We start from the raw sequence: 12606 nt of genomic DNA on the forward strand, positions 1-12606 counted from the left end.
TTTTTTTTCTCCCATGAGTTTGTTTATAACCCCTAGCTTTAATTTTTATTTTATTTTCCCCTGATGTACATAAGCTGCAATTTAAAAGACCGATGTAAGAAAATTTTCCTTCTTCACTCCAAATTCCCACCTCCCTAACGATGTTTAGGACATATTCTGCCAAATTTGTTTTTTACATATGCTTAATTTTTTTAAAAACAAGGAACAAATGGGTTTGTAGTTTATGTATCACTATGAAAATTGTTATTCATTTAATCTATATCTTTTTATAGCTGTACCTAGAGAGCTACCTTCTTTTAATGACTGCAAAGTATAGTGATGTTCAAATACAAGCCACATATGCAATATTAGATATTCTAGTACCCACGTTAAAAGGCAAAATGTAGCAGTGCCTAGGTGACTGAGTTGGTTAAGTAACCGACTTTGGATCAGGTCATGATCTCATGTTTGTGAGTTCGAGCCCAGAGTCAGGCTCCATGCTAACAGCTCAGAGCCTGGAGCCTGCTTCAGATTCTGTCTTTCTCTCTCTTGCTGCCTTCCCCTACTCATGATCTGTCTCTCTCTCTCTAAAATAATCATTAAAACAATTAAAAAAATAAAAAGGTAAAAAGCACTGATGAAGTTACTTTTAATAATACATTTAGCCACTATATCCAAAATGTTATCAGTTCAACAGGCAATCAATGTAAAAATTATGAGTATTTTCCTTTTTTAAATATGTCTTCAAAATCCAGTGTGTGCCCAAGTCAGACTAGCCACATTCTCTACAGAATGGGAAGTGAAAAATGCTGACCAAAGCGATGGAACATACCAAATTTTAGTAGAGTTGACTGTTTTAATTTAGAAAAAAAGACTATTAAATTACATCCTCACCAATAGAATGTGAGAGTGTCTCTTTTCTCACAAACTCACCAATATTAGATATCATAATTCTTTATATTTGGTCCATCTCATTGGTGGAAAAATTGTTTGATAAACAGTGAGATTGAAAAGAGAATTTCTTCTTTTGTAAACTGCCTTCTGAACTTAAATTTTTCTCGTAAGTGAATAAATCTGTCTTCATTTTCTGGGTTAAGGGAAGTAGACAACCCTTCGTTCTGTGTGTCTAGATTCCGCAGACTTCCCTCCTCTTACACAGTGGAGCTCCTCACAATTCACATCTGGGAACTGGCAGGAAAGCCGCTGTTGTTCAGCCTGGTGCAGGGAATGAGGGCAGTCCTCAAACTTCTGGTTCGATACACAGAAATTGATGTCGTTTGGCACAGACACTACCATCCCAAGTTCCCCATTTTTGTAAAGGTTAACCAGAAACACACCAGGTAAGTATGTATCTTCTCTATGCCCTTAGGCTATAAGAAGCATGTTTACCATCAAGAAAGTCTGGAGCAAGGAGTTGCTTTATTGTCATTCTTTGTAAATGAGAAGGCCTTAATTACCACAAAGCCAATTCCCTTTGATTACTTCTCACAGAATCTTACTTCTCAAGTGTGAATTAAGAATAATTTGAGTAGAATGAATCAAATGTGGATGTAGATGGCAAATGGGGAGGTAACTGAAGACTGAAACCAGGGAAGAAATGCCTCCCGAGGTGAAGAGGAAAAATGAGAGGGAGTCAGAGTTGGAGGGGCAGAAGCAACTTGCTGTTTTCTGATAGGTATTAGTCCCTCGTGGACCTGCTTCCACCCTTCCAAGAGTCCTGTTCTTAACCAAATTCCTTTTTTTAACTCTGACATTCCCCTTTCTCACTATACTACAAATTGAAATTGAGTTTAGAAATGAATAGTTTTGTGTTCTGTTTTGTTTTGTTGTAGGCCGTTCATTTTAGACCCCGTAAATCCTACTGTCAACGTGTGTGACACCTGCAATGCCTGGGACGAGGTTGCCCTGGTGGCGAGGCATAGCCTGTTGAAGCCTCTTTTCAGCAGAGTAAGAGCTGAGCCCCCTTGGCTTTTCACAAACAACTGGTAAACTGGACAAGGAGCTACTCTCCTCAGATTTTTTTTTTTTAATTTTTAAAATGTTTTTTATTTTATTTTTGAGACAGAGACAGAGACAGAATGTGAACAGGAAAGAGAGGGAGACACAGAATCTGAAGCAGGCTCCAGGCTCTGAGCTGGAAGCACAAAGCCAGATGCAGGGCTCGAACCCATGAATCGTGAGATCAAGACCTGAGCTGAAGCTGGATGCTCAACTGAGTGAGCCTTCCAGGCACCCCTGTCCTAGATTTCTATGAAGAAATTATAAAGGACACAAAGCACATTCCCAGTAAGAGTGCTCTGGACGAAAGGCAGCAGGAAGAAAGCTTGTCTTACTCTAATTCACCATATTAGTAACCCAATCTTTAATCAACATACTGATGTAAGTCATCATTTAAGACAAAAGGATCTATTTCAACCTTTAGGAGAATTGAAACATCCTCCCCCATGTTTTGGATTTGTTTGCTTTGGTGGTCTCATGACCAAAAAACATTAAAACAAAATCCAAGTAGCCACAGTGAATAAATAAAACAAAACTCCCAGGTCATTTGAGAGACAGTTATCTGAAAGGGTAAAATAACTCCCATTTTTTAGTTTTAATTCACTATCATTTCAGGTTGACTTTTCAATTCTCCTGGTAACCTAGTATTTCATTGGGTCACCTGTGTTTTCAAAATTTCCCTATGAAAACCTGCTTGCATTAAGTATGGTGTATTCACTTCCAGACATAAACTTACAAATGAATACATGGAAAGATGGAAATATCTGGAAAAAACACAATGGATTGCCTCAAAATAAACTGTTCCCCAAATCATTTTATGACTGCCTATGTCACGACTCAGGGGTTAGAGTGGAGCCATTCTTAAGGTTTCAAGGTGCTTAGCCATAGGCAAGGATAAATAAAATACTCGGGCTATTGAACTGTCCAGTTCTGCAACAACTGTTTTCAATTGGTGGTATCAGCTGTTTTCCTTTCTATTAAGTAGCGTTAGCAGCCACTGATAATGAAAGCCAGAGCCCACCAGAAATAGACCAGAGGAAATTTCCTGACTCACTTGCATAGCAACAATTCATCAGCATGGAAGATGTATGAAGTGTGACTTCAGATTAATGCGAGTGATTAGACTTATCCACATGACAGAACTCTTACATATAAATGAGCGCTGGCCCCTTCAGGCGAGTCCTCAGAGAACTTGTATGCTTATATTCCAGTGATGTGATTGGTCTGGAAACACTTTTGGACTTCCCTTCAGGGGAGAATGTTCTTTTGAACATCCTTAATGGTGACAAAATTTGTCCTTTGAGGGTGGATTTGATTTTTGGAAATGGTACAATGTATTCATAGTGGACATCTGTTGTTTTCATCTACCCAGAATCCTCTTACCCAATTACAGGTTGAAGAGACTGCATTTGTTCTATTGTTCACTCTGCCTCTGAAGGCTCTCAAGGAGAAATATTTTTAAAATGTCTTAGGAGGTGCACTTCGGTGGCTTAGTCGGTTAAGCCTCTGACTCTTGGTTTCAGCTGAGGTCATGATCTCGTGGTTTGTGAGTGTAAGCCCTGCCTGGGACTCCACGCTGACAGCGCAGAGCCTGCTTAGGATTCTCTTTCTCCCTCTCTCTCTGCCCTCCCCTACTCATCCTCTCTGTCTCTCTTGAAATAAATAAATACATTTAAAAAAAATAAAAAATAAATAAAATGTCTTGGTAAATGTCCATCTTTCCTCATTTTGGTGACTGCACCCATATCCACCTCAGGTGACTCCTCCCCCTCCTCCACTAGATCTAAGTTGTTCAGATGGGATGACTTAACCACTAGTTCTATGGGGACAGACATGTGATTCAGGCCTGGCACAGTGATTGAACTGAAACACCACAATAGCGCTCAGTTCTGGGATTTGGGTTTGAACTGCTGGGAAGAGAATTTCTTCCGCTGCTATGAGGGAAGCATGACACTACTAGTCACCATCTTGCCGCTCCAGGGGACAGCAGGCCTAATAATGAGGCCGACACAAAAGAAAGCCGATTTGAGAAATGAGCAATGATACACATGTGCACACTTATGTACATATCTATATCATGAGAGAGACCAAGTCCCGGTTTGTGCTCCTGGACCCAGATGTACTTGCAACAAAAACTATCCTGGGACTCTTGTGTCACAAGCCAATAAACTCTCCTTTTGCCTAGTGGTTTCTATTTGGATTTCTACCTTACAATCAAGTGAGTCCTGACTAGTCTAGTAGAAGAGAGAAAGACTGGTGAATGAATTAACTCATCATCAAGCAGTAAGGAAGGCACCAACACACTGTTAACAAATTTCTACTCAAGAGACATTCATTGAGCACCTGCTAAATAGTTGATCTAAATAGTCCAGTTGCTAAAATAAACTAGTCAGTTCAGGATGGCAAGAAGCTTTCAGCCAACAAAAGAAACTGCTTTTCTTCCTTTGCTTGCATGGATTCACAGGACCATTTCCAAAGAGGAGTTCATGACAGGAATGTCTTTGCCAAAGACAGCATTCTTGAGGATTGTTAGAGAAGGTAACCAATTTTTTAAGAAGACAACAGTCATTTGAGATTATGAATTCTGTCTTTTTAAAAATAGAGTTCTATTTTCCCTCTGTGGTCATACCTCCTGTGGAAGGTGAGAACACAGTCCAGCAAGGGCAGGATGATCAGCATAGGATACATAAACTTATTTCAGAGCTGGGGGGACTCCTGGCCACATTGGAGGGGGAAGGGGAGTGAGTGGGGAAAGGTGATCTCTGTCCCAAGTTCTAAATCTACTTTTCTCAGCAGCATGTTTATCATTCGAAGAGGCTCTTTCTGATGTCAGTTTTTTTGGGTCTATGCTGAGGATAAAAAAATCCAGAATAATAGAGTGCGATTTTGCTCTGAATGGTTTCCTTGGTTGCAAGGTATGTGATCCACTCAGATAAAGAATAAGAAAATTTATTGCAGGGCACTTGAGACACAGCTCTTGCCATCCTTTCATGGGCTTCCTGTGTTCACCTTCTCCTTGCCTCTCCGCCTCTCCCTGCATCTGCTCTCTGCACCAACCAGCATCTCCTCTTTCTACTGGCCAGCTTCCTCTACTGACTCATGCTTCCTTCTCCTCCTCACTTCAGCTTGCACAAACCATCACTTTCATGAACATGACTCTTCCAACTTCACCTCCCAACTCAAACTGGCAAATTCTTTTCATGTTTCTTAGTTCACATTCCTGAGAGGACAGACTGATCAGTCCATTTTGGAGTTTTGAGCCAGATTACTCAGAATCACTGGCTAGTTATGGGGCAGCTGTGATCAGGATGGGGCAGTGTCACGTGGACCCTAATGAGAACACCAAAACGCAGGAAATCTAGGAGTATGGGGGAATGGGACAGGTTCCATGGCTAGCCTGTCCAAAGCCTGTCCTGCTTTGTGTGTCTATGTTTTTCCCCACCAGCCCTGGTGAAAAGTCTGCAGAGAAGCTTAGTAACTGACATTTTTAGGTCACAAAAATGTTTCTAGTGATAACACCTCTCAGAAATTTTCAAACAGTTGTAAGAGGGCAGTAAAAAGTCACCTCTCTACTTCAGTAAGTCAGCAAGTAGAAGAAACCATGATCATAAGAAGCAGCAAGTGATGGCAGTGGGTGGTGTATTGGCAAGGTAATCTATAAGGAGCAAGGAGAAAATAAAGAGCCGGGAGACAAATTTTGGGATGAGAAATATGCCTCAGGAGGTTTTCAGTACTGTGCCCTAGCCTCAGCTGTCCTTGTTCCACCCTCCCCTGCCCTCTTACAACCTGGAGCGGTATTAGGTCCAGAGATCAATATTTGGGGTACCCTACTGCTTATGTGGGCTAGTCTGGGAAACTTGCCACCATATTTGACATTGCTCCTATAGAAAAATGCGCCTTCAGGGTTGAACAATTGACTTACAAACGTATTTGTGGAACATAATTGCTGCTAAAATGGGAACTGCTAAAAATAGATTGCAATCTGGGATTTTCACTCCTAAACCTCTAGAGACTCAACAGCTTTCAAGAAGAAGCTTCTGCTTGCCTTTCCCACAGCCTACTTTGCTCCAAGGAACAAAGTGCTACCAGAGTTTAGTCAGGTTTAAAGAAGCGGCTTTAACTGTGAGCTAAAAGAGATTTCCACAGTTTCTAGTAAAGGGATTAAAAGTAATTCCAAATGTTAAGGCCAAAGTGATAAAAGAGTGGAAGCTGCTCTTTTGGTAGAGAAAAGGCAGCCATATCTCTGTGCCCCTTCTGTTTTTCTCCAGCTTCCTTCCAGAAAGGATAGAGATAACCTTCCCTGCTCTTCTTTATTCCTTTCTGCACTCTACCCCAAGAGGCTAGTTATGTCAGAAGGGGCAGGGCTGTTCTGCCTACTAAAACTGTGTTAGGTAGCTTTAGGGCAAAAGAGCTCAAATTTAAGTGTGATCAGAAACACCTGGTGAAGTGGTAAATAACCCAGACCTTCTCCTGTAATTTGGTCCGCAGGTCTGGGGTGTGGCCCAGCAACTTGAAGTTTTAAATGAGTACCCCCTGATGATTCTGGTGTAGATATTTTACATACCATATTTGAGAAAGAAAGCCTGGACCCTGGGGCAGAACGTGGATGTACTGCTAAGATACAGTGTATGTGTGTGTGTGTGTGTGTGTGTGTGTGTGTGTGTACACGCATGCGCGTGGATATGCAGGTGCTTGCCCCTCTTTAGTTCTGGGCTCCAGGAGATCCTCTTGCTCAAGCTGAAGGTTTTGGTTCTACCTAGCTCAAAAGAACTCAACATTTGAATTGGGGCCTAGGCCAAATGGAATAATAGCTTCCACTAGTTAGGTCATAGACCTCTGAGCCAGACCTTGCTGGATAGAGCAGTCATTCTCAAACCTTGCTGCACATTGAAACAACCTGGGGAGCTTTAAAAAATACTGATGCCTGGGCCCCACTTCCAGAGAGTTTGATTTCATTGGTCAGGGTATAATCTGGACATTTTGGAATTTTTAAAGGTCCTTGGGTATTTCTAATGTGCAGCCAGAGTTGAGAACCACTGTGGTAGAAAAAATGATTTTCTTTTTCCTAAGACCCTGGCTGAAAACAATATTCACTCTTTTACACCATAGACAACATAGAAGAAAACTTGATACTTGCATTTCTGCAAGGCAGAACAAAAAAGTATCAATGATATAAAAGTGATAATTTCTTGAATAATGTTTACTTTTAAATACAGTCAAGGATAATGAATAATATTCTTAGTCTGGCTTCTTTTGTCCATGGCAAGAAAGAAAGACATGGCATGATATAACTCAGAATTCTCTAAAGTATCTTAGAGATGAAGTCAACTATGATAATACTGTTGTCTTCAAAAGCTTCCCCGAAAGAAACAGGGAAGTGTTAAATCATTATGCTTTCTTTCTCTTTTTCCTGAGACATAGATGATTAGATTCATAGTTGATTATGGTATAGCATTTCAGGACTATCTGTGATTTTATTCTCCTTTTCTAGAGGTAAGTGAATAAATTAAATGGAAAATGTATCAGTGGACTACAGCTTTTGAACAAATGGACAAATTCTGATCATTAGAAGAATAATGTCTTTATTAGATTGACAATATTCTAATAGGTTCACACACTTAGTGACTAATTTGTTTTAAGCTGTTTTTTCATAGCAATTTGGTATATTTGGACTTTGTGAAGATTAAACCATTCTTGTCAAAATGCAGTACAATTCTGTATTTAAGGATGATAACATTTATCTTAGAAATAGGCTACACAGGGCTGGTCTGAGCTAGTTTGGATCCATGCTGAAAAGTTTGAGACTATAAGTCTGTACTCAAGATTCTAAATTGGAGGTCCTTAGAGCAATCCATGGACGTTGGGGAGGTTCACAAACTCTCTGAAACTGCATAAATTTGAAGGTATATGCTTCACTCTATTTTCCTAGGAGAAGGTCCATAGCTTTCATCAGATTCTCAAAGGCATTATAACCACAAAAGTTTAGGACCCAGAACTCCATATATTTAAAATAGAGAATCTTCCACTTTAATCCCCTTCAACACAGTGTATCACTGAGAACAAGATACAGAAGAAGAAGAAGAAGAATCTACTTTGCTTTTCAACATGGCTCTTCTTAGGTCTGGAATTATAAATGTTTAAGTGATGTACTGGCAGCCCTTATGTCTTAGCTAAAATTGATTTGCTATAAATGAGCATTAAAAGGCTCCAGCAATGGCAGAGATTCTGAATTTTGTTTCTTTTGCTATAGGTTCCATACCATTCCAGGAAGAGTGGGCAGTTCTGACCAGCTGGGAAAACTGCCATTGGCCAAGGGCAATGCTTTTAGTTCACGTAATAGGTACAGTTTTCTAATTATAGAGCAAAGAATAAATTTTAACATTTTCCTTGCTGATTCCCCTTCCTGGATCTAATTAGATGGTGTCAGCTTTAGGTGGTCATGGTCAAAAGCTGCAAATGCAGCAAAGATGGACCTACCTATAATCACACCTAACATGGGAAATTACGGTTTTATGAAATGATAGAGTAATGACTTTATCAAAAAATTGCTTTTAACAGAAAGTTTCCTTAATGTTAAAATTCATTCAACTTGCAAATATTAATTCAAATTCCTTTTTAGGATTATAAGGGAATATAGTTTTAGTTTTATTCTAGGTGACATTTAGCCTCATTTTGGGGAGAAATGTGACATTTGTTAACACAATATTTTTAAATTAAATTTATCTAATATTTATAGTATTACCTTTCACGACAGAGTAAGGCAGTAGGTAAGAAGCTAAATTTTCCCCTGGTGTGAGAAATATGATATCTGAAATTATTTTTTTTATTTTAAAGGCTAATTCCAAAATACATGATCCATATATATAGTTTTCATGGGGACTTAAGGAGTGATAATTACATCTGCACATATTTATATATGAAGTTAAGCTATCGTGCTTTTGTAAACTTTAATGTAAATATAATGGTTTTAGCCTTCAGGAACGTTAGTTTGCATTCACTTAAACATGAAGAAGAAGAAATCTTATTTAACATTGAAAAAACTGTATCCTTTATTTTGAATTATTGGACTAAATGCAAGATAATCCTTTTTGTGTTATAAAGTTGGAAATTCCTACAAATGTCTAAAATTCACACTGTTGCCATTCTTAAATTTGAGTGACCAGAAACCATCTAAAAATTGGTCTGTATTTGCTTTCGGTTTTCTAATCAGTTAATTGACCCAAGCCATTTTCAAAGAGAGATGACAATGTCTAATTAAAACTTGGAAATGACACTACATTTGAACTACTCCTGGCTTATGTTCTTGAACAACAATAAAGACAGTTAAATACTCCTTCTCTCTAATGCACGAGAAACTAATCAAATGCAAGCACTGTTAAAAGCTAATGATTTTTCAAAATCCAGTGACTGTCTCCATGATACATAGATGACTGTGGTGGCAAAAATAAAAACAAATCAATCTGAGTTATCTATTTGCAAGTTAAAAATGAACATCACTGTTTGCAGGACTCATTAAAATTAGATACTAATTCTTCTTGAGGAATAGGAGTACTATTCTAGGTGAAATTTATCCCCATACCGAAGAGTGTGGATTTTTAAAAAATTATTATAACTGGCATTTTAAGCCAAGTTAAATTTATCACGTATTTTCACTATTACCACTTTAGATCTTTGATAGTGGGATGTCCAGATAAAATTGCCACTGGAATTTTGGATTTTACCTAGTAGAGTAGAAGTGTCTCTTAGTTTATAAAGCTTAGGAAGAAATTCTGACCCGTGTGTATTTTCTATGTTGTTTATTTAATCCCAACTATTTTTAAAAATTGCTCTCATGCTACTTTCCCCAGTCCCAGCTGGTGTTCTTTTCGGGGATGCTACACTGGCCCATTGTTTAAAACAACATACATAATCTAGGAAGGCACATGTCAACAGGGCTTTAGGTTAGAGCCAAACCTGGGAAATGTTTTTCAAACAATTCTGTCTCCATCCTTTCAGTAAGAGGAGGAACTCTTGAAAGTGTGATGGGAAAACTGTTGGGACCTGTAAGGATCCTATTACTCTGAGAGTCTATGAATGGAATGGGTGGGAAGAATTAGTACAGCCTTCAGGTGGTAGCTGTAGGTGGTAAAGCCTCCAACAACTTCCTTCACTGAGCTTTCTAATGTTAGAGTCCAGCCTCTGCCAACCTCAGGCCAGCTGGAACCTGGCCTTGCTAGTGGTAGCCACAAAGAGCCGTTAGGCTCAGCTGATCATCACTGGGTGAGGAGGTGTCAGGATCGCTGTAGATCTGAGTCAGGGCTAAACTCAGGATTTCTTTCTTTTCTTTGTAAAACCGCAGTTCTTGTCCTGCTTTCCTGGCTTCCTCCAACTCCCTCAGGGCCATCCGTAGCTCTTGAGAGAGAATTCCTGGAGATTCCTTCTCTTTCATGATCCAGTCCAGGGCCATGTGGCTGCGCATCTTTTCATCTAGGGAATACTGGGAATAGTAGGAGATGACTTCCTGGAAGCCAAGAGACAAAGTCCAGAGTGTCGGTGAAGAGCAACAAAGGCACCTGTGTTCATGGCTTTCCAACACCTCATTTCCTTTGTCCCTGCCACCCCCCACATCCACATTCATAGAGGTTTTACCAATAACTGAACCTCTCTGATGTTTACACACGGAAACCAAATCCCATGATATGCTTCTTAAAGCAAATGAAGGGCCAAGCTGGTCAAGCAAAGCAGGGTCACTTCAGACTAAGTCAAAACACTACCACCAAGAATGACTCAATAATGTTCACAATAGAACTCTGACGTTGCTAGAAAATGTCTTCCTTAGAAAATGCATTCCTTCACACATGGATATTACCTCATTTAGTCCTTGAACTCTTCTGCCCAGGATTTTCTCCTTCAGCAAGATGGAGAGATGGAAACAGTTATATGGAAAGATTAGGGTATAATTGGGTTTGGTCTCACCCCCTGCAGAAAGCAGGAGGCTTTGAATGAGGACAAGACTTAGAAACCAGGAGAGCCCACTTCCTAACAAGAGTCAATTTGTTAGCTTCAGGAAGATAGATGACAGTCCAAATGGCTCACAGCAACTACAAATAGAACTATAAAAGTGTATTGTGGAACATAGGCATTATCATTATTGATACAATGGTAACTTCATGTACAGTATTTCTTCTGCAAACAATTAAAAATTGGCCACTACCTGTCAATCTTCATGTGAAAAAAATTGCCAATACATTGTAACATAATGTATGGGTTTGATGGATACACTTTAAGAAGATCTTGTAGAGGGGATGCTTTGCTTATTTTTATTTTCAAGAACATATGGTATTTATTTATGACCTTAACAAATTAAAAACAACCATGGAAAAGTGTTTATAACTAACCCAGTGAGTTTCAAAGGCCTTTTATAAAATCAAAGGAAAAGAAAAAAAATAGCCAAAACCATTGTCAGCTACTTATTTCTTTTCCATCTTTGACATTTTGAAAGCCAGACTTTCTAACCAAAGAACAACTAAAAACTCCTGGGGCTGCAGTGCATGGAAAACTCTTATATCCACCCACATCTAGCTGACTAGTAGAGGCTTTATTCCTCATACAAATTCCTGTTAGCAAATTCTCAAAAATAAATGGCCATCTTTCAAAGTCTAATGGTGCATAAAGAAAGCAAAGAAAGCATAAATATTGGAAGATAGCAGGTGAAAGCTGTTCAATACACAGGACAGGGTTTGCCTTTGCCATTAAAAAAGGGGGGGAAGGGTGATTCTCATAGGTAACAAAGAAATAGTGAGACCCCATTTCTGAAAAACAAGGAAGAAACTTCCAAACCAAAAAATTGAGGTGACTGAATGCCAGCTTGCCCAGCTTTATAATCATTTCTGTTGCCCTTTGGGGACTTTTAGTGGATAACTTTACCATTCTTCAGTGAAGCAGTTCAGAAACAGTACATTCTTAAATTTCTTTCTGCATTCGAGAACAGAAGAGGGCACAAATTCTTTTTTAATGTATATAATTTATTGCCAAGTTGGCTAACATACAGTGTGTACAGTGTGCTCTTCGTTTTGGGGGTAGATTCCGGTGAAGGCACAAATTCTAAGGTTGGGCAGGTGTGTAGAGTAGATTTAGCACTTGACTTAGAAATCAAGTCTGTCTTAATGATCCCTCTATTCTGGCATTTAGTACAGGTAGCTAAATGAATCCCATGTCCAGGCAATATTCTCCTTAGCATGCCTAGTTGGTCAGTCCCTGACTCAAATAGACTGTTTTATATATTTTTTTCCTGTATCTTCTGCTCTTAATACATAAAGTACCAAATTTAAACAGAGAAAAATCCAAATAAAGGAAATCTAGGAAGATGACAAGCCATCTGCTCAGTCTCTATGACATAAACCTGTTCTTGATTGGAAAATCTCACCTGTCGGGAACACTTTGTTTCACGAAGGGCTTTTAGGCTTCCATTCCAGTGCAGTAGTTGGAAAATGGTCATCAGCTCCTACAAAACCCAAACACCTGTCATTAATCTCAAAGCAGAAATGTGAAAGAAAGTGTGAGAGATGGGTAGGGCATAACTCTGATCCCCAACTATCTCAGGAAAATAGAATACACAATATCATCAGAACATTTTGAGACTTTTCAAAC

General features: G+C 39.2%; 2 protein-coding genes across 7 annotated transcripts in view; one reads left to right on the plus strand and one right to left on the minus strand.

Annotated features, from left to right (window-relative positions):
- LOC109502451 (2'-5'-oligoadenylate synthase 3-like) overlaps nucleotides 1–2790 on the plus strand; it is a 30539-nt gene extending 27749 nt beyond the window's left edge. For 3 of the 4 annotated variants that reach the window (XM_045033960.1, XM_045033964.1, XM_045033965.1), the window contains exons 8-9: nucleotides 1110–1319; nucleotides 1812–2790. In XM_045033960.1, the coding sequence (XP_044889895.1) occupies nucleotides 1110–1319; nucleotides 1812–1968 (367 nt within the window). In that variant the 3' untranslated portion in view covers nucleotides 1969–2790. Of the gene's footprint in view, nucleotides 1–1109 lie in introns of all 4 variants that reach the window. The other variant, XM_045033971.1, reaches the window with a different exon arrangement.
- Nucleotides 2791–7542: 4752 nt separating this feature from the next.
- Nucleotides 7543–12606, minus strand: part of LIX1 (limb and CNS expressed 1) — a 62460-nt gene continuing 57396 nt past the window's right edge. For all 3 annotated transcript variants that reach the window (XM_019816992.2, XM_045041421.1, NM_001048162.1), the window contains 2 exon segments: nucleotides 12383–12460; nucleotides 7543–10477 (listed from right to left, as the gene is read on the minus strand). In XM_019816992.2, the coding sequence (XP_019672551.1) occupies nucleotides 10190–10477; nucleotides 12383–12460 (366 nt within the window). In that variant the 3' untranslated portion in view covers nucleotides 7543–10189.

This window comes from Felis catus, chromosome A1, assembly GCF_018350175.1.
Source record: "Felis catus isolate Fca126 chromosome A1, F.catus_Fca126_mat1.0, whole genome shotgun sequence".
NCBI classification, from domain to species: domain Eukaryota; kingdom Metazoa; phylum Chordata; class Mammalia; order Carnivora; family Felidae; genus Felis; species Felis catus.